The 22,506-nt window shown below is 41.2% G+C and overlaps 1 protein-coding gene across 7 annotated transcripts in view; it reads left to right on the top strand.

Annotated features, from left to right (window-relative positions):
• npas3 (neuronal PAS domain protein 3) overlaps positions 1-22,506 on the top strand; it is a 1,321,930-nt gene that overhangs the window by 1,219,894 nt on the left and 79,530 nt on the right. For all 7 annotated transcript variants that reach the window (XM_072568956.1, XM_072568955.1, XM_072568959.1 and 4 more), the window contains one exon: positions 12,071-12,189. In XM_072568956.1, the coding sequence (XP_072425057.1) occupies positions 12,071-12,189 (119 nt within the window). The remainder of the gene's footprint in view (positions 1-12,070; positions 12,190-22,506) is intronic.

Raw genomic sequence — 22,506 nt, 5'->3', positions numbered from 1 at the left:
CAGCACCAGGGACCCGGGTTCGATTCCAGCCTCAGGTGACTGCCTGTGTGGAGTTTGCAACATTGTCCCCATGCCTGCATGGGTTTCCTCCAGGTGCTCTGGTTTCCTCCCACAATCATGAAGATGTGCAGGTTAGGTGAATTGGCCACGCTAAATTGCCCATAGTGTCCGGGGATGTGCATTAGTTAGAGATAAATATAGAGTAGGGGAATGGGTCTGGGTGGGTTACTCTTCGATGTGGAGTTGTTGGGCCAAAGGGCCTGTTACCACACTGGAAGGATTCTAATTCTAAAAAAAAATTATCTCACCTCATTAATATGAAACTTCCTATTGCACCATGGAATGGAAAGAAACTAGATGCGAGAATTCCTAACATTGAAGTCACAGGAGTAACCTGGCTACTTCAGCTCTTTCTTGTTTTTTCTGATCACGATTTTCAGTACCTGGTACAATCATTTGAGGGAATGCTCTGTCAGCAGTAGTCACATCCACTAGAATGTCAAGGATTTGGTCACAGTTGCATCACCGATTCCCCCCTATCTGCCATGCCCTCTGGGTTGTGTGAAGCCATACAGGGCATCTTTGAAATATCAGCATTTATCTGGGTGCACAATGCCATTTTAACGTGCCAATGGTGCCTGTCTATTCTGGAATATCCAGACAGTAGTGAGATCTTCCAGCTATAATGAGAAGTAGAATTGGCCGAGCATTGGGTGACAAAGAATGGTAGGGCATGGTAGGTATTTAATGAGATGAATGTGGGATAGTACGAACAGGTTTGTGACAACTCGTAGATAGAAACCCTGTAGAAAACTTGACAAAATGAAACTTGGCCAAAGTATGGTAAGTTTCAACCCTCGCTCAACTCTCATCCTGTGACTGCAATCCTGCAACTCAATTCTCTGTTTTCTGGTCATTCCCCAGCCCTCTTTCCATGCAAATGTCTTATCCCAACACCAAGAACTCTTAAACAAAAATAGAAGTTGCTGGAAAATGCTCAGCAGGTCTGGCAGCATCTGTGAAGAGACATCAAAGTTAACGTTAACTTTGATTTCTCTTCACAGATGCTGCCACACCTGCTGAGCTTTTCCAGCAACTTCTGTTTTTGTTTCTGATTGACAGCATCTGCAGTTCTTTCAGGTTTTTTTTTTAACCCAGAACTCTTACCTTGGATAGTAAGAAACCTTAATCCAAAGAGCTGTTTTGGAAATCCAAATAAACCAAGCTGGTTCTCCTAAATCCAGCCTGCTTGCTCCTTGAGTTCTCAAAGAATTCTGATAAGTTTGTCAAACACAATTCCTCTTTCATTCATATATGTGGACTTTTCCTGATTGAAATATGATTTTATAAATGTCCTGTAATTTGCTCAGTGTTAGGCCAACTGGCTACGAACAGACTCCTTTCCATTTTCCTTCCCTGCATAGAGATGTTACATCTGCTGCTTTCCGATTTGCTGGGACCTTGCAAACGCTAGAGAATTTTAGAAGATAACAACTAATACATTCAATATCTCTGTAGCTACTACTTTTAAAACTCTAGGATATGAGCCATCAGCTGCAGGGAACTTGTCAGCATTTAGTCCCATTAGTTTGCCCAATACTATTTATTTTGTAATAAGAATTGTTTTCATTTTCTCCCTCCTTCCCTTTTGCCCCAATGTTCAACTATTATTAGCTTGCTTCAAGTGTCTTCCACTATGAAGACAAATGTTAATTTATTTATTTCTCCTTTCCTTGTTTCCTATTATTTGTGTCCTTCGTTCTTTCATTTGTTATTCTCCAGTATTGAAGTCTCAGGATCACTAATGGGTTTAGCTATTCTCTTCATTTTTATATTTTTGTAGTTCTTACTGCTTTTTGATATGCTATTTGCTGACTTTCTCTCATAATCTGTCTAAACAATATTTAGTGCCGCTCAAAAACATTTGACGTTTTTTTTCCTTTAATGAGAAGTGCATGCATAGCAAACACTTAATTTTTTTAAATGATTAATAACAAAGGTATTATTTCTGTGCCCTTAGACATTTACTCTGTTAATGTTCCTTTATATAGAGTTGTCTGAGTTTTGATGATGGAAAGTCCTTTTTAATGAGATAAGCATGCAGATATTAACGTGTTTATATTTTCTCTCAGAAATCTAATGCCATTTTCTTTCTGCAGTGGCTACATTTGTTTTGGTTAGTTTTTCAAGTCAAAGAAATAAACCTTACTTATTAACAATTTTTGCAATCCTTTGTTGCACAGATTCTGTTATGTAACATTCTGTGTAATTATTTTGCATATTCTCTTACAGGAAAGAGATGTTCCCCTATCTGTATAGCATAGTAATGATATATTAAATACCTGATATTTGTATAAGTTCCCAGCAATGCCTTTCATTATACATGTGTGAACATGTCTAACTAAACATTATGAACAATAGTAGTGGCACTTCAATCGTTTCCGCTGGACAGCACATGGATATGTACTGCAATGAAATTCCTGTACTCAAAGTAACTCAACAAAAGGCCATTTTCTAACCTTGAACTTGTTAAAAAAATTGCTAGATCAGGTGGATTGTTGGTTTGAGACCCTCCCCATTGCAACTCTACATTAATGTCACTAGAAAGCAATATTGGGTTGTAAAGCATATAAACCAGTATTCCACCCAGTTACACCAGTTTCCCACTTAGTATTTAGGTTACAATTATCTCCCATATCTGCTTCTCAAACGAACACTTTACTGTTTAATTATGAATAATAAAATAAGATGAGTGTCTTGCATTAAAGGAATATATGACATTAAAATGTGCATGAATTATGTCAATGTGACCTGATTCACTTATAAAGCACCCTTCTAATCTCATTTCACCTGAATTTTACACCCAATCTTGATGTTTAGGAAGAATTTAAACTCCCTGGATGGGAAACTGGTGCGAAGTCCTGGCTGCTCACCCAGCACATTTCCCATTTCCATTCCAACTATCAGCTGAAAACAGGCGCAGCTAGATTATACCTCAGCTTTCAGAGAGCTAAGTTCAGCCCGAGGGTCTCCTACAGCTCTAATAGATCTTGTGGAGATTGGTATTTAGCAGAGTCTTGAATGGATGATGGAGTGAGAGTGATTCTGAAGCAGCAAGAGCTGAAATTATCCTAGTAAAACGCAGTAACTTGGCACACTTTCCTGGCTCTGCAAAGGAAGATTTAAACTTACCTTTTAGAAGTTTCACTTCTTTGCCAACTTTTGATATAATCCATTTATAGTTTATTAATTAAGTTCCAATTTTCAAATTCTTGATCGATAAGAGAGTCAAGAGTTATGGGAGACCAGCAGGAAGGTAGAGTTCTGGCCACAATCAGATCAACCATTGCCTTATTGCGAGGGGTGCAGGTTTGAGGGGTCAAATAATCCACTCCTGCTCGAATTCATTATATTTTTCTTATGAATCAGGTGAAACTTCAGTAATGGTAAATAGATCAAAGTTAATTCCTGTTAAAGTTCAAGTTTCCCCTCCCATGTTTAAATCCTCAGGAAATTAACCAGGAATAAATCAATGTCAAATTGTTCCTTTTTATTGAATACACTTCATACTGAGCTATGTTGTATTTTATTTTGACTTTTCAAAACCATCCTATTTCTCCAGTTATTGTACTAAAATCATTGAATATATTTCAATGACTTTTTTTAACCTTCTTTATTATTTTTATATTCTTCTTGAGTTCTCTGCCTGAAGTAAGATCCAAATCTCAGCGCCATGATCTGTACCAGGAATACATTAGGGAGAGTGATCTGGACACACCCCAGTGAGAGTGGGGATTGGATAGCATGCACAGATCTGAACCAGAGTGGCTATCCAGCCAACCAAGCCAACTGCTGCCCAAGATATTGCTGTGGGAACTTATACTTTTACATGCATATTATTGCATAGAGCTGTGGATAATGATCTAGAGACTCACAATTCTTTCTATTTTATGGCTGATCAGGAATTATTATCAGTTCTCACTTCATGCCATTGTGTGTGTTGGAAAGATCTTTAAGATAATACTCAACCTGCTTGGCCATGTTATGAATGCAACTTCCTTGAAATTCTGTATTTGGATTTGAACACATAAACACTTGCTCAGAGATTAGGATATACCATTGCACCACAAAAACTCTTCCTTGTCTATTAATCTACATTATTTTATTGAAGCAAACACTGAAGGATTTTCTTTACCCACCTTAATGCATGATAAAAACTGAGGCTAAAGTGACCTGATCATAATGTTGTAGCATGTTTTTTTTCAGAAACTGTATATGATTGGTACATTTATTAATAACCAATTTTAAAATTTGTTCTTTGTAAAATATGTTACACAAGGACTTCTAGGTCTGGGTATTATATATTGGCTCATGGTAGATATGTGTAAAATTTGTCTAATCATTGCTCTTCTTGACATAACAAAAGTGGAAATGTGAATATTTTAAATGCATCACCAGGCTGATTTTTAAATTAATTACACTTTCTGTCAGAAAAGCAGAACATCTGACAGAAACCTAAATGAAGCTGTGGATTCCATTAAAGAAAATTAAAAGGCAGTGATTGGATTACAGTGATCATATTATCCTGCTTTTGACATACCTGCTATATGTCCTACTTACTAGAGCCTAAACTTGCTGTCATCCCTTTTTGGGCAAGTAACCAATAAAATTCTTATGGGGCACACTGAGCCTGAAGACTTGACGACTGTCTTAATGTTTTTCCTCAGGCTCATTGTAACAGTCGGGGCAAGTTGCCAAAACCTGTCTGTCCTCTGAAGGCAGCTTGTCCATATGATAGAATGGTACTTGGGTAGTTTTCCTTGCCAGCTGGGGGCCCTCAGATAAATCCTATACCCTAAGGAATTTAGAAGTATCTCCAGCAGACAGCTATCCGATTGTTAGATTTGTCATCATGGCACCTATTTTACATCTGTATGTATTAATATTTATGACTTGTGCTGTGAGACTACTTACTCCTCTACCTTTGAGAAAGAGACAGAGACAAAAATAATGTGTTCTACTTCGGATGTAATGAGAATCACAGGCTGAAATTTCCGAGCCCCTGAACAGCATGGGCGAAGATGAGTCACTTGAGAAAATGGTTTTCTGAGATGAGAAAATATAGATTCTCAGTGCCAAGGAGGGAAGTCCAATTTTGCACCCAAAGTTTGAACAGTGAGATGAAAATCTCACTGGTGAGAAGCCCATTTGCACGTATTAACATCTCATTATCACCTATTCTCACCTCATTTAAATGCAGTTTACTCTTCTCCCATGCGGTAAAAACAATATGCTAGTCAGAAAGAGTACCTAGTGGCTCCATCTCGCGGTTTGCTCCTCCAGGCCTCAATCTTGGCCTGCATTCTCTAACATCTCAGACTACAAACAATAGGTAGAGATCTCCTGCACCCCCATCAACAGAGATTTGCATTGGACACACACCAGCCTCACTACATCATCATAGATCTTCGAATCATGTGGAATATGGTTCTACATTTCAGCACTACATTTGGAATTTACTGACACCTTGCTTTGTAATGATCCTGCCAGGCATGCAGGCACAGGAATCCTTCTTTAATACATCATAAAAAATGAGGCTGAAGTGATTGGATCATATTGTAACATGTTATTATTTTCAGAGAGCATACTTTGATATGAATGGTACTTTTATGAATAACCAAATTTTAAAATTGCTCCTTAAATGTGTTACACAAGGACTTCTAGAGCTGGGTAATATATCTAGTTGCTGGTAGTAATATAAGCTACTTCTATTATATACAGGCAAGCTGTCTTAGCACACACTCCCATTTTGCCTACTTGGATTTCACAGCATCTCTGCTTGGCTTCACCTTTTTGTGTTTTGCCATCTCATTCAGAACCTTCAGGCTCATTGTGCTTCTGTCTTGCCTTGACTTATAGTGTAGACAGAAAGCCAGGCAGGTTGCTATGATTTCCAGCAATGATCAGCCAAAATGACATAATGTTGGCTTATGGCACAGTGCTGAGTCAATGTCACACCTGTGAGGAGCATATGCAGCAGGTACACAGCATGTGTCTCAATCAAATAGCTATGTCTCAAAGTCTCGGAAGATTGCTCCTCAGTCAAGTCAAGAGACTATTTTCAGTCCGGGAGTACTGACACAATAAAACAAAGATCAGAGCAGGGACTTGGACATGGTTAATCAGCCACTTGGGATGGTCACATTAGGGGTTCTGAGTATTGGGGAAGAAGCAACACTCCTTTTACAGGATTCTAATATGGTATTGTGCTAAGGATGAGTAGGTGTAAAATTTGATTCTTTTCGTTGCACTTACAATATCAGCCAGACAGGTGAAGTAAAATAACAATATATTTACAAATGTGAGACTCTGTTACTGATGAAGTGTCACTGTTGTCACCCAAATGCCCTCAGAAGATTTTCTTTTTTTGTTTGCCTCCAACTATGTGCACTGTGAAAAACTATTCCAAGTTGGCAGCGATTAAACTGTTGCCCAATTGGGCTTTAACTATTGTGCTCGTGGCATAAATCCTGGAATATCCCAATGGTAGCAAGCACTTCCCCACTAACGCAAGGCAGTACAAACGAGGTGTCAGAGAGAAATGATGTGAATGTACTGAGATGAGCAGTGGGCGATTGCATGAGAAAACTCTCCAGAGCTCACAGAGAGAAACCCTCCATGAAATTCCCCAAAATTGACACGGAGCTGATTTTTGGTAAAATTCAGCTCCCTGTTCTGCATTACATTGAGAGAGATGGAGGGGGAAAGACAGAAAAATAACCTTTTGTTTTGGAACAATAGAAAAAGCTAGATTAAAAATCAGATGCCATGTTCAGCATTCACAGTTGGTGTGTTTTTAGGTTATAGTAAAATAGAAAAAAAAATTATACCAAGGGCACATTTTTAATAATTTTATTTTCAGAATCTGTTTTGTTTATCTTAGTTTTCAATACTCTCAATGTGTCACCATTCTTATGGCATATATGCTGGAATTTTCAGCTTGTTTCCCGTGGTTACATAATCGGCACATCCAATGCACATCCCCCACTACAGATTTTAGTCTTGTGTGCTCACTTCCAGAAACCTGGTTTATTGGCAATTTACCCTGCACTGTAGCTGATCGATTCTGTTCACTGACTCACAATTTCCCACGCAATAGTTAGTGACCTCAGTACTCCTGTTGGCCATACATTAATCTATTTGTTGTTGAAGTGATGTCTATGAAATTGAAAATATTGGAACTTATACAGAAAACAAATAATTCTAGATACTGGAAAACTGAAATGAAAACAGAAAATGCTGGAACACTCGTGACTTCAGAAAGAGAAATAAAATTAATGGGTTGGATTTTACTGGCCCCCAGGGCTGCAGGAATAAACACAGAGGACTTGGTAATATAACAGCAGCCGCATTGGGACAACTCCCCACTGTTCTTCCTTTGCTGTTTTGCAGCAGGAAGCATCCTGCATAATAAAGATCCATTTATAGAGCAGTAGCCTTATCACTAATCTTCGGGTAAACACCCTGCTATGCAAGGAGGCCACCATAAAAAAAGCAGCTCCCTCAATAATCCCCTCAGAGGTATTTCCCTCCATGTTCCCAAAACCTGCAGTCCTCAGCACACTACATTTTAAGTTTTACCTACTTCTGCCATTTTGAAGTGTCCTCATGGCCTCCTACCTGGTTCAGCTGTCACTGAGGGCTAACCTGCCTTTGTTGGACAGTGAGCTTGCAGGTGGATAATTCTAATTATATTGTACATTTGCTGAGCTGGCCCTGCTCTATTCCTGATGAAGGGCTTTTGCCCAAAACGTCGATTTTCCTGCTCCTCAGATGCTGCCTGAACTGCTGTGCTTTTCCAGCACCACTCAAATCGAGAATCTGGTTTCCAGCATCTGCAGTCATTGTTTTTACCCTGCTTCAGGCAAGTGCAGGTCCGGACCTGCTTTTTTGTCCCACCAACCTGAAGCCTGTGGTGAAATGTATCACAATATTCAACAATTTTTAGACAAGTATGCAGCCAGGGAAAACAAAAATGGAAAGGTTTAAGTAGAGGCCACAAGCAATTCAATGATGTGATGAAAGTAGGAGGCAAAAGGATGGGACAGGTATGAAACAAATAATAGGTTCAGAGGAGGTGTAAGTGATCACAGCACACCAGCCAACAGTGGGAAAAGATTGACAAATTTGGCAAAGCAAGAACTCCAGTGGGCCTGGAACAATGTGATTTCTTTTCATTTTTTCATGGGATGTGGGCATCACTGGTAAGGTCTATAGCTAGTGTTCATACATAATTGCTGTTCTGAAAGTGGTGGTTAGCTGCCACCTTGAACTGCTGATGCAGATACACTCGTTTGCCATTCTGAATGGATTTTGACCCAGTAACAGAGGAGGAATAGTGACATACAGTACTTACAAATCCGGATGGTTTGTGGCTTAAGGGGAAGGTGGGTGCTTTGCACGTGCTTGCTCCTTTGTTAATTCAGTTATTTGAAGTCATAGATATAGAAGGATCCATTGAGGAAGATGTGCTGAGTTGCTGCAGTGCACCCTTTATATTATATGCAGTGTGCACCAGTGTTGGAGGGAGTGAATGTTTCATATGGTGGATAGGGGACTGATTAAGCAGACTGCTTTATCCTGGATGGTCTCAAGCTTCTCACATGTTGGAGCTACACTCATCCAGGCAAGTAGAGAGTATTTAATACACTCTTGGCTTGTGGAGATTGGAGGTATGTTCCTCACTGCAAAATTCCCAGCCCCTGTTTGTGTAGCCACAATTTGTGCATAGCTGGTTCATTATAATCGTGAAGCAACAGAAAATCCCCAACCAAAGTATCGGCTCATGTCTTTTCCCCTCACCATAGCTGTATTACAGCTATCCTTCAATACCAGCACTTGGTCTCTGAAATTAAATAGTTAGAATGAACATTAGACTCAATGTTACACGTGCAAGGCCGAAAGTGCCTGATGGAAAGATGAGGTGTTAATCCTCAAACCTCCATTAAGCTTCATTGGAACAATGTAGGAACAAAGATAAATTAGCGCAGGCATGGGATGGATAATTAAATTTATAAGGAACCAAAAGTAGTGTTGTGTTTGTGGTTCATACAGAATGTTTGTTCAACTGGTCATCCAATCCAATTTGGTTTTGTCAATGTAGAAGAAGCTGCAGTGAGATCAGTGATTGCAGCAGGCTAAAGTTAATCATGTTTCATCTTAAAGAAGTGTTTGGGGTGTGTATCAATTATAAGTGAGAAAAGGAAAGGGGCAAGTCTTATACTCATGTACTTGTCTAGGGAAATTCCAAGAGAAAGGGAGCAGATGTTCAGGTAATGGGCCAAAGTGACAGAGAGGTAGCAGTCTCCTCAGAATGCTGCAAGGGTAAAAGAAAGGAAGATGCATTTCATTGTGGCATGGCACTGGAGGTCATGGAAATGGAAAGAGATGATATGTTGAATATGAAAGTAGGAATGAGATGGGGATTGAGTGAGAATGAGAGGGACTCTGTCTTTGTTCAGAGAAAGAGGAGACAAGATGAACACAAAAGAATGGGATATGGAACAAACAAGGTTGTGGGGCATATTAAACACTATAGAGAGGAGTTTGAGAAGTAAGACATTTTCCAAACTCTAGTGTGGAGGGTGATGTCATTAGAACATACCCAATGAAGCCAAAGGAACTGAGAAAATGGAAGACATGCCTAACAGGAAGTCGAGCTGAAGGAAGTCAATAAGCTTTCCATAGACATTGGTCGATTCTGGAAATAGAGATAGTGAAGTTTTGTAAAGAAAAGGTTTAGTCAGAGATGGGCTATTCACAGTTTGATGAAATATTCCATTTTAGGGCAAACCCATTTTCGTGGCTCCAAACATGATCAAAGACAATTGAAGCATTGTTATTTTCAAATCTGCATAGAGCAACTGTCGTCAGACAAACCTGACCACCCATCATTTGCAGATAAATTGCAGGAAAATGCACCCACCTTTATGAAGGCAAGTCTGAGTCTATTTATGTGGGGTTCAAAGAAGTAGTAAAGGCCCCACAAGATTTCACACTTACCTCAGCCTCTCCTGTCTGCAATCCTGGATCATGGTGGCTTTGTAGTTCAAAACTTGTTAAAAATTGATTTGAAATCATAGGACTCAGCTTTCATAAATTCATGAGGCCTCATGAAGCTGAAGAAGCTTGTGGTTTAATATTGGGAAGAATTGTTCTCCAAGTAGGGAGAACTCTTTGTTTTTAAAGTAAACCCTCTTGAGACATGGCTTCACAGTGTCAGATGTGGAAGCATTAGCATTCCAGTTTTGCGTACAAAATATCCAGTTTTTTTTAGAGTCAACCTAGACTATAATGTTAACAAGCTATTGAATTGCAAGACACAAAAAAAACTGAGACAAAAGAAGTGCAGATTCTGGAATCCAAGATAGATAAGTAGAACCGCGAAGAAGGTTTATACCCGGAATGTTGATTTCTGCACCTCCCGCTGCTGCCTGGCTTGCTGTATTCTTCCAGCCTCCTGACTGTCTACATTGAATTGCAGGAAACAGTGCCATTAAATGCAGCCAACCTTGTCTTCACGTGGTTTGGTGAGTGTGTGAGGAAGTGGTGGTGCAGAGGTAGTGGTGGTGTGAAGTTAAAGCTCTGGTATTTAGTACTTACCACAAATGTATGAATAACTGCATTTAAAAAAAACACATTTATGATTTCAGGTTAATTGGAAAAACAGTGAAAATCTTTCTCCTTGGTCACTATGTACTGGCCAGTTATTGCATACTCCTGTTTCACAAGTAGATCTCATTAACTCTCAGTTCTCAGCCAAGTACCAAAGCTGCTGTTTTGTTAGATAGGTCACTGAGCTTCCTACATACCATACCGGGGGAGGGGGAAGAACTGAATTAATTCCAGAGACATCTATCATTCTCATACTATCAGCATTCCTTGGAAAAAACAGCTCCAAGGGGCTCTGATTTTATGCTTTCACAAAATAGAACTACACGGCTGAGTGACAGTTCTGATCTGAAGCATTTAAGTGTAAGTTTTGATCTTTCTGGCTTTGATTAAAACTAATGAGCTCATTTAATTCAAAATGAGAATCTCTGATAAGAAAAATAAGGTTGATGTGATTGGATTAGAGAGATGAATTAAACTCTTACAGTTGAAGTTTCTGCCTGGATAGTGCATTACAGACTTCATGAAATAAAATTAAAAAGCTGTTGGCATATTATAGCATGTTAGATGATGAGAAGAATTTTATAGTAATTCATTTTTTAATCAGTGGAAATGAAAGTGCTAAATTTATAGCATTGCTCCACTTGAATAAAGAAAAATAGTCGTGACTTCTAAAAGGCAATATAAGTGCCTTCAAAAATGGATTTTTCAAAAAGAAGCAACTTATCAATAGAATGTTATTATAAAAGTTGAAATAACAATAGTTGATTTGAGGGTCTCTGCTATTTTTCTGAAATGAAATAACCTGAAGGTAGAAAAGTGGATTATCTTGTGCAAATGTTTGGTGTCCTCTTGTGTAGAATTTGTTCAAATGGCAATGGTTGAGTTCAAAACAATATCAACCATCAAAAAATGTTACTGTTTACTATAATAATGTTGACACATTGTTTATAGTGAGCTGACTGATAAACTTTTTATATTACTCAGAACATCACTAGTTGCCCAATTTCTGTCATCACCATGATGGTTTATTGTGAGAGGGAAAGATTAAGACTGCTCAGCTTTCCATCACAAGAGTAAACTGTCGTCAAGGCATTAGTCCATGAGAAGTGCACATTCGTCAAGCTAAATGTTTGCTAATGCTTATTCTACTATATTACTGCGCTTTCTCCTTGGATATTTTAAAAACATAATTATTGTTCTCTTAAATGTAAAATTTTAGAATCAATTTATGCATTGCACAGAAAAGCTATTGGAAATACTGCCTTTACTGCCAGCTAGTGACATGAACATTGATTGCAGAGGAAGAATCTTGGCATATTTCCAAATAAAATCATGACAAGATTGGATATTACATGATCAGAATCACATCAATAATGCTATTTTTTTAATCCCACAGTAGAATCCACTAGCCCAACTTTGCTGACTATTGACAATAGCTTGGAGCGATCATTTTTTATAAGAATGAAGTCAACACTGACAAAGAGAGGAGTTCATATCAAATCATCGGGCTATAAGGTAAATAACTATTTAATAATATCCCAACTGGGACATGCTGATTGAATTTCAAGAATCATAATATTTGCTGTTGAATATATAAAATATAATAATTTGTATTTTTTCTTTAGCTGTGGATCATTCATCATGCTGTTATCAAGCAGTTAGGTTTGATAAAAGCAACAGATTTAACTGGGATATTGCACAGACTCTAATGAAGTGAAACCACTTCTCAATAATAAATGTGGGTATGAAAGGGGGAATCCTACATTGTATTCTCTTGATTTCTTCACTAAAATTATTCTAAAGGAATTTTATCAGTTAATATTTTAACTTGCATTTTGAATGTTTTTATTTACCTGCATACTTAAGTAGATAACCAGGTTGTCAGATTATAGTCAAGATCATGAGATGGATATATTTTTAGCATAGTGTAATGTGTAGCAATAAGTAAGTCTGTTGACATTCTTTCATTTATCAATTTGATGTCTATTTTGCATTGCCAACCCTTAGAGCCTTGAGGTTGAGTCATTGAATATATTTAAGATGCGATATATAGGTTTTTCAGCAATAGAGGCGCTGAGGATAATGTGGAACAGGTGAGAATGTGGAAGATCAGAACAGTCACAACCCTGTTGAATGATAGAGCAGACTCAAAGAGCCATGTGGTCAACACCTGCTCTTATTTTCTATGTTCTTATGTACTTGGTTTTTATTTCTCATTATCATCCATATTTTCAGCAGGTGTAATATAAATGCATTAGTTTAGATATCAAGCAGATTGTTGTATTTTAATGTACCACAGATCAATGCAGGGGTGATGTTCATTTCAAGCTTTTCAGAAGCTTTATTTACAGAGTTTTATACAAAACTTAGAATGTCTATTCCTGTGCATCCAGTGCAGCCCATGGTGGCTTCTTTATTATCTGTTTACTTGTTCACTGAGTAAACGTCAAGGTTTAACCAATCAAGCACAATTGGTATAGGCCAAAGCAAGGCGAGATGGTGATACAATGAACACCAAACAGGCACATTGCTTCAGAGAATTTGCAGTAGGGTAAAAATCAACTAGGTAAAAACAATGACTGCAGATGCTGGAAACCAGATTCTGAATTAGTGGTGCTAGAAGAGCACAGCAGTTCAGGCAGCATCCAAGGAGCAGCAAAATCGATGTTTCAGGCAAAAGCCCTTCATCAGGAATAAAGGCAGAGAGCCTGAAGCGTAGAGAGATAAGCTAGAGGAGGGTGGGGGTGGGGAGAAAATAGCATGGAGTACAATAGGTGAGTGGGGGAGGGGATGAAGGTGATAGGTCAGGGAGGAGGGTGGAGTGGATAGGTGGAAAAGAAGATAGGCAAGTTGGACAAGTCATGGGGACAGTGCTGAGCTGGAAGTTTGGACTAGGGTGAGGTGGGGGAAGGGGAAATGAGGAAACTGTTGAAGTCCACATTGATGCCCTGGGGTTGAAGTGTTCCGAGGTGAAAGAGGAGGCGAGGCGTTCTTCCTCCAGGTTCTGGTGGTGAGGGAGTGGCGGTGAAGGAGGCCCAGGACCTCCATGTCCTCGGCAGAATGGGAGGGGGATTTCAAATGTTGGGCCACAGGGCGGTATGGTTGATTGGTGCGGGTGTCCCGGAGATGTTCCCTAAAGCGCTCTGCTAGGAGGCGCCTAGTCTCCCCAATGTAGAGGAGACCGCATCGGGAGCAACAGATGCAATAAATGACATTAGTGGATGTGCAGATAAAACTTTGATGGATGTGGAAGGCTCCTTTAGGGCCTTGGATGGTGGTGAGGGAGGAGGTGTGGGCACAGGTTTTGCAGTTCCTGTGGTGCAGGGGAAGGTGCCAGAATGGGAAGGTGGGTTGTAGGGGAGTGTGGACCTGACCGGGTAGTCACGGAGGGAACGGTCTTTGCGGAAGGTGAAAAGGGATGGGGAGGGAAATATATCCCTGGTGGTGGGGTCTTTCTGGAGGTGGCGGAAATGTCGGCGGATGATTTGGTTTATGCGAAGGTTGGTAGGGTGGAAGGTGAGCACCAGGGGCGTTCTGTCCTTATTACGGTTGGAGGGGTGGGGTCTGAGGGCGGAGGTGCGGGATGTGGACGAGATGCGTTGGAGGGCATCTTTAACCATGTGGGAAGGGAAATTGTGGTCTCTAAAGAAGGAGGCCATCTGGTTTGTTCTGTGGTGGAACTGGTCCTCCTGGGAGCAGATCCGGCGGAGGCGGAGGAATTGGGAATACGGGATGGCATTTTTGGAAGAGATAGGGTGGGAAGAGGTGTAATCCAGGTAGCTGTGGGAGTTGGTGGGTTTGTAAAAAATGTCAGTGTCAAGTCGGTCGTCATTAATGGAGATGGAGAGGTTGAGGAAGAGGAGGGAGGTGTCAGAGATGGTCCAGGTAAATTTAAGGTCAGGGTGGAATGTGTTAGTGAAGTTGATGAATTGCTTAACCTCCTCGCGGGAGCATGAGGTGGCGCCAATGCAGTCATCAATGTAGCGGAGAAAGAGGTGGGAAGTGGTGCCGGTGTAATTATGGAAGATCAACTGTTCTACATAGCCAACAAAGAGACAGGCATAGCTGGGGCCCATACGTGTGCCCATGGCTACCCCTTTGGTCTGGAGGAAGTGGGAGGATTCGAAGGAGAATTTGTTAAGGGTGAGGACCAGTTTGGCCAAACGAATGAGAGTGTCGGTGGAAGGGTACTGTTGGGGACGTCGGGAGGGGAAAAAATGGAGGGCTTGGAGACTCTGGTCATGGCGGATGGAGGTGTAGAGGGATTGGATATCCATGGTGAAGATGAGGCATTGGGGGCCGGGGAAACCGAAGTCTTGGAGGAGGTGGAGGGTGTGGGTGGTGTCTCGAACGTATGTGGAGAGTTCCTGGACTAGGCGGGATAGGACAGTGTCGAGGTAGGTAGAGATGAGTTCAGTGGGGCAGGAGCATGTTGAGACAATGGGTAGGCCAGGGTGGTCAGGCTTGTGGATCTTGGGAAGGAGGTAGAACCGGGCAGTGCGGGGTTCCCAGACTATGAGGTTGGAAGCTGTGGGTGGGAGATCTCCTGAGGTGATGAGGTTTTGTATGGTCTGGGAGATGATGGTTTGGTGATGAGGGGGTGGGGTCATGGTCGAGGGGGCAGTAGGAAGAGGTGTCCTCGAATTGGCGTTTGGATTCAGCGGTGTAGAGGTCAGTGCGCCAGACTACCACTGCGCCCCCTTTATCTGCTGGCTTGATGGTGAGGTTGGGATTGGAGCAGAGGGAGTGGAGTGCTGCGCGTTGTGAGGGTGAGAGGTTGGAGTGGGGGAGGGGGGTAGACAGGCTGTGGCGGTTAATGTCCCGGCGGCAATTGGAAATGAAGAGGTCAAGGGCAGGTAATAGGCCAGCGCGGGGTGTCCAGGTGGATGCAGTGTGTTGGAGATGGGCAAAGGGTCCTCGGAAGGTGGGCGGGAGTCCTGATTGTGAAAGTAAGCTCGGAGGCGGAGGAAGAAGTGTTCGACGTCATGGCGTGTATTAAATTCATTGATGCGTGGACGGAGGGGGATGAAGGTGAGTCCTTTGCTGAGGACTGATCGTTTGTCCTCAGTGAAGGGGAGGTCTGGAGGGATGGTGAAAACTCAGCAGGGCTGGGAGCTGGGATCTGGTGTGGGTGTAGAGCTGGGAGTGGGGGGCGGAACCTGTAACCGGAGTGGGTGTGATGGTGGGAGGAATGGGGATGGAGTCATGAGCAGGGGTGGTGTTCCCCTCAGGGTTTTGGGAGCTGGGAATGGTGACAGTAGGATATGTAGGAGGAGTGTCAGCAGAATGCAGGTGAGTGGCGTTGATGGGGGCAGAAGTGGTGGCAGACATGGCGGTAGGGTTGGCGGAAGTCACTGAGCGTGTGACATCAGCGATGATGTGAGGGGCGGAAGTGATGTCATGTGTGGTCTATGAGGAATTGTGAGGGGCTGAAGTGGTTGTGGGAGTGGCCATGATGGGGCGGAAGTGATATCATCAATCAGCGTGGGGGTGGCAGCTGCACCAGCCGCATGGCTCATGGAGTCCAAGTAGTTACAGAGGCCGGGGGAATCTTCTGGAATGTTTGAGGAGCGCTGGTTATGGAGGTGGGTAGATAAAAGTTTGTTGACTTACAGTTTTTGATGCTTGAGATGGAGTTGAAATACTGTTTGTTGAGAGTATGAATTCTCCTGAGGATGTAGTACAGAGTGGGTCCTTTGCAATTCTGAGAGAGTGTGGTCCTCAGCTGAAGCAGGGCTGACTGTAGAGAGGTTAGGTGCTGGCACATTGCTGCAAGCGTGGAGCAGAGGATCTTGAAGGAGAATTGTTGCTGGTGTTTTTGAATCTGTAGTCTGTACTGTTCGTCCTGTTTGGATCCGAACTCTGCTGGTTTAAAGGTGGTCCGGAGTCCGTGTGGGATGAGTTGTTTACGGATGCAGGCACTGAGAAAGCAAATGTGGCTGTGGTAGCAAGTTTGTTTCAGGACATGGTTGAAGAGCTTCAGGGCAGAGGAAATGACCTGGGAGTTGCAGTGGAAGAGGGACTCCCTGAGATTCTTGTAGAGAGGGGAGGAAAACTTCTCCAAGGCAGGCAAGCTGGCACAATCTTTGATATGTTTTAAGCTAAAACATGTTTTTGCTTCTGCATAGACATTTCAATGTTAGAGTAAGACTGCTAAAGGAGTCTCAACACCAGGCTGCTGGTGGTGTATACACAAATCTAAGCAAAATTAGCAAATTCATAATTTTTTTATTAAGGGGTAGATTGTGGTAGTGGCAATGCCACTGGACTAGTAATCCAGAAACCTAGGCCAATGATTTGAGTTTGGTTGCAAATCCCACCCACCCAACTGGTGGACTTTAAATTCATGTAGTAATTTTTTTTAAAATGTATTTATTTGGTGGGATGTCAGCATCGCTGGCTGGCCAGTATTTATTGCCCATTCCTAGTTGCCCTTCACAAGGTGGTGGTGAGCTGTTGCCTTGAATCACTGCAGACCATCTACTGTGGGTTGACCAACAATACCATTAGGGAGGAAATTCCAGGATTTTGACCCAATGACAGTGAAGAAACGGTGATATATTTCAAGTCAGGATGGTGAGTGGCTTGGGGGAAACTTAAAGGTGGTAGTGTTCCCATATATCTGCTGCTCTCTCCTTCTGGATGGAAGTGGTCATGCATTTGGAAGGTATTGACTGAGGATAATTAGTGAATTGTTATAGTGATTTTTGTTGATATTACAGACTGCTGCTATTGAGCTTCGGTGGTGTAGGAAGTGGATGCTTGTGGAATTGAAAACTAGTCTCAGTAATGTCAAACATTGATTCTTGGATGAAAATCTCAGCTGGTTCATTTGTTTCCTTCTGAAAATAAGTCTTCCATCCTCATGTAGTTTGGCCACCCCGTGACTTCAGACCCACAGTGTCTTTGATTCTTAACTGCTGCCCCTCTGAAATGGCCCAGCAAGCCATTCCGTTCAAGGGTAATTAGGAATGTCCAACAAATGCTGGTGTTGAAGAATTTCTTAAAGCTCTCACAATCAAATACGGAACTTGAACTCTGCACGCTCTGAATAATAAATATTATTTCCTCTTTCCTGCCTGCAACTTACCAAATGGAATTTTAACAATACCATGAACTGAGGTCAGAAATGTACTGATCATAAAATCCCTTTTGTGTGGAGGCAGCCATTTGGCCCATTGAGTCCACACCAACCCTCCAAAGAGCAGCCCAATCCCCCGACTCTATCCCTGTAACCTTGCATTTCCCTTGGCTTATCCATCTTGTCTGCACATCTATGGACACTTCAGACAATTTAGCATGGCCAATCCACCTAACCTGCACATCTTTGGACTGTGGGAGGAGACCGGAACACCCAGAGGAAGCTCATGCAGACACAGGCAGAATGTGCAAACTCCCCACAGGCAGTCGCCCGAGAGTGGAATCGAACCTGCGAGGCAACAGTGCTAACCCTTGGCCAAGAATGCATCATGATATTTGAATAAAATCCTAAACAGCTGAACTGGGAAAACATTACTTAATTTACGCTCTGTGGGCTCTGTTTGTTTACACTAGATTCAAGTTTCAAGTGCTTGTAAATTTTGCGATTGACACTTGAAATGATCTGAATGGTTAACAGTTTTATAAGGCTGTTGTAAAATAGCTACTTTTTAAAAAAGGTAGAATGTAGAATGAATGACTTTTTAAAAGTTTTTTGTATATCCTATTGTTAGTTTAGAATTTCCTTTTCTGTGTAGTGGGTAAAGTTTGGAAGTACCATAGTTTAGCACAGAGATTAATGAGGGGGCATAAGATGGCATGAACTAGCCTGGATGTAATATAGGAAGTGCTTGAGGGATGAGGGATAGAGAGCCATTCACTTTTTTTTGTAATGGGGATGAAGTCCTGTAGCACCGAGGCAGTTCTATCAAATAGTTTGCCTAACCACTCAGCTGCCTCTGAACTCATTCTGTGGGTAGGTGACCCAGATACTGTTCATGCCTGCCCCCCAAACATCACCACCATCGTGAATATAATTGAGATGTTTGATGGAAATTCCTCCTGAGGCAAGCATGCTGAGCTGGGAAATTTCCTAATTCCCACAACTTGCATCTTGGATAAAAATCCAGGCTGATGTTGTTGAACATAATTCTATGTTCATTTTTCTTAGACAGCAGCCCCATGTTAGTAGCCTGGAAAAAGGGCAGCCTCTGTGATCTAAGGGGGTCATAAGGCACAGCTGTAGATGAAATCTGCCGGCATACTTTCCAATAGTTTCACAGCCAAACACTCCCAACACTCTGGCAATCCGCCCCCACCCCTCCCCAATCCCATCCCACCCTCCAGACTTCATTTGTCTTGCATTATTTACTTCATTTATGCCTGGACTTGGAAAGAGCAAACTTCATCTGCAGCAGTGTGAACATATTGCATGTCCAACAATTATGAAGAGGCAGACTGGTTTATAAAAAAAGTAATTTCTTTTGTGTTTTGCATGCAGTCCAAAATTTGTATTATTTTTTTGAAAATTACATTCCCACAATTCTGCCAATGTTTCTATGAAAAGTACATGTCAGTGGCCCTGATTGGAAGCTGAGTAACAACTAGTAAATTGCTGGATGTAATAAATACATTGACCTGCTCAGCATACCCTTCCCATTTGACTGTTCACTTCCTTAACCTTGAATCTGCTTATCTATTCCATATTTATCAACATGAAAATGAAAACGACTAAAACAGAATAATTCTTATGCTGTGTTTACATGTGTAGGAGCTGGTCTGAAACATAGGTCTTTGTCTCTTTGAGATAAAATGGAGTTAAACACAGGTTTCAATCAGTAAAAAACATTGAAACTCAATATATTTATAATCTACGTTTTTGATTCTTTTGTAAGCATTAAAACAGCCTGTGGAGAGACAATGTAAAACGTCTCTTGAACCATTGCTGTTTCATAAATTATTTGTTAGTTTTGTAAAACAATCACTTTTTTTTTCTATATTTAAATGTGCAGATGACTTTCTCCACACCAAGGCTCCAGATGGGAGATGTGAGGCAAATACAAAAAATGCTTTCTGGTTTAATTTTCAGGCCCAGAATATTTTAACTACTTTCTCGGTCTGCAGAATACTTGAGCTTTAATTGGAAATGGATTTAAAGGGTTGAGCCATGAGAGCTAAGTAACTTCTGCATATGGACAGCAGGGTTAAAATTGACCCAATCGGCTAAATTCAAGCTGAGGGCCAAACGTGCTGATGTTTGACATAGCTCACTCCACAGCATTCAACCGCTGCTGGGCCTTTAATTGGCATCTCTTCCACAAAGTCCCTCCTTCAAGAGCACAAGACACAAGCACAAGCTGTCAACCAAATGACTCTCTGTGCGGTTTGCATGAGAGTGTTGACCGTTGCTGAGTCTGTGGCAGTTTCCAATGAAGATGTTCAGCAATGAAGGCTGGTCTGAAATGAGTCCAGAGCCTTATCAGGCCAAGGCAAGGAAAGGGGGAAGGGGGCACAGGGGGAGGTCTGAGTAATCAAAGGGTGTGATTGTTAGGTGGCTGTTATCACACCTTGGGAGAGGGTCTCCAGTGAGCACATCAGTGCTCGATCAGGAAGTTTATATCCCAGGCCAGACTACCAGGCCAACAGCCCTTTTTGGTGACCTGGATGCTTGGACCTCTCCCATTGGGATAAGTACTAACAGCAGTGGGAATTATAGCAAGCAGTCACTTAACACCTCCCCTTTGCACGTCAAATACCCTGGTGACATTGGAAATGCAAGCAGGGAGCACATTACTGAATAGCTGACATAGTACCCTTCCGCAGACCCTAAATTTGCTGCCTTTGGACACGTTTAGCAACAGGTCACTAGGGTTTACTTTGCAGAAAAAGAGTTTTAGGCATAGATAAAATTCAGTCCTGGAAATGCTCAATGCTGGTGTTAATTTAGCCTGAAGTATATTGTGCCAATTGTATTTTTTTTCCAGACAAGCATTTTTACATAAAGCTTTGCAGTTCTGACCTGCAGAAAGAAACTTGGCCAACAGGGGGAACAGAAAATAGCTGTGTATGTGCTAACTGAAGGTCTGTGACCACCTGAAGAAAATGATTTTATTGGGACACAACTGTTTAGTCTATATATCAATTCATAGGGCATTTCATCACTTTGGTAGCCTTTACTATTGTTGAAGGGCAAGAGAGAAGCAAGAAAAACCTGACATTAAATGATTCTAAGTTTCTTTGTAAAAACATGCAGAATGATTTTCTCATTAAATTAGCTTAAGTACTCAGTTCCTTGGTGTATATATAAGAAAAAAAGCCGTTAAAGCCTACCCAATATATCTATTAGTGTCTTTGGACTCACAGATCCTGCTTAATGTTTGGAGCCTCTTCAAAGGCTGGTAAAGGAATGCATTTTGTGGGAACTGACAATGTTGATTACTCAGGGAGTTGCCAATTTTATGGGAGGTGTCCAATTCTAGTGCAACATCTTTCTTTAATGCTCATGTAGAAGGTTGATTCAAGTTCACTGAATACAATTATGTTAAAATCAGAGAAATTATGTCGAACAAACCAATGCAATTGAATGGGAGCTACATCCTGCTTTCGTGTTATGAATCAAATTCCTAAATCTGTTGACTTCCAAGTTTTTTTTGTTCTTACTTTATAATTGTGATGGTTAATGTATGATGCAAAAACATTTCAGCAGGATTGCAAATAGGAAAACTTGGGCAAGCCAAGCTCAGTGCCTCACTAGTGAAATTATGATGTGAACATAAGCCATCCTGACATCCAAATGAGATGTATGCTATACTGCACACCTTGACATAATCTGCAGAATTATGTGATTTATTCTGACAATAACCTATTCACTGTTGAAGAGTGTGCTGTGCAGAGATGAACACTGTCAAAGTGGGTGTGTGATTTTGTGTTATCTGCAAGTAATCACTTGATTAGAAATATATATTACCACTGCATTAAACAATATAACTATTAGCATTTAAAATTAATGTACAGCACTCACAACCATTAGTTATCCAAAAGTGTTTTTCAAACAGGAGCAGTTTATTGTACAAAAACTAAATAAATACATTTATCTTCTCTGAGGTTTTCTCCCAATTTATTTAAGGTCCCTACTCATGTAACATTTCCCAACCCTAAGAGCAGGGAGGATGCTATTGCAGTCAGTGCTTTCCACTGTTGAACAAGACCAAGATCAGAAATGCATTGATTGGAAACTTGGGGCTTGAAATGAAATGGGCTACAGGTATTGTGTCAGTTTGTTTGCAGTGTGAGGAGTATTGGGATGGGGAGGCAAAAGACAGGGTTGGTTCTCTGTTTGCTTGACTGCTGTTCTGAATAGGTCTTTGGAGTTAGTCTTACCTAAGTTGTTTCCTGTCAGTCTTCTCGTGATATTGCTGCTGTTTCCATGTCACCTCACGTGATTAAAAAAAACATAAGAAATAGAAGCAGGATTAGACCATTCAGCTCTTCAAGCTCCCTCTGCCATTTTGTGAGATCATAGCTGATCTTCAACTTCAACAGAATTATCTTGCACTATGCCTGTGTCTTTTCAAGCCTTTCATGCGTAGGAATCTATTAGTCTCAGTCTTGAGTGTACTCAATGACTCAGCCTTCAAAATCTGTGGTAGAAATTACAAAGATTCAGTACTTACTGAGTGAAGCAATTCCTCTTCAATTCAGTCCTAAATGGTCTACACTTTATTTTCACGGAAAACATCCTTCCGACAGCTACCCCTTTCTGAGGAGGAAGCGGTCTTATACAGAATTTGCTGCTGTGTGGCATAATTTCATGAAAAGAATTTAAAACTTTATTTTTAAAACAGGAAATAAATC

This window comes from Chiloscyllium punctatum, chromosome 4 (genome assembly GCF_047496795.1).
Source record: "Chiloscyllium punctatum isolate Juve2018m chromosome 4, sChiPun1.3, whole genome shotgun sequence".
In the NCBI taxonomy this organism is placed as follows: Eukaryota; Metazoa; Chordata; class Chondrichthyes; order Orectolobiformes; family Hemiscylliidae; genus Chiloscyllium; species Chiloscyllium punctatum.
This window is presented reverse-complemented; position numbering and strand designations above follow the sequence as displayed.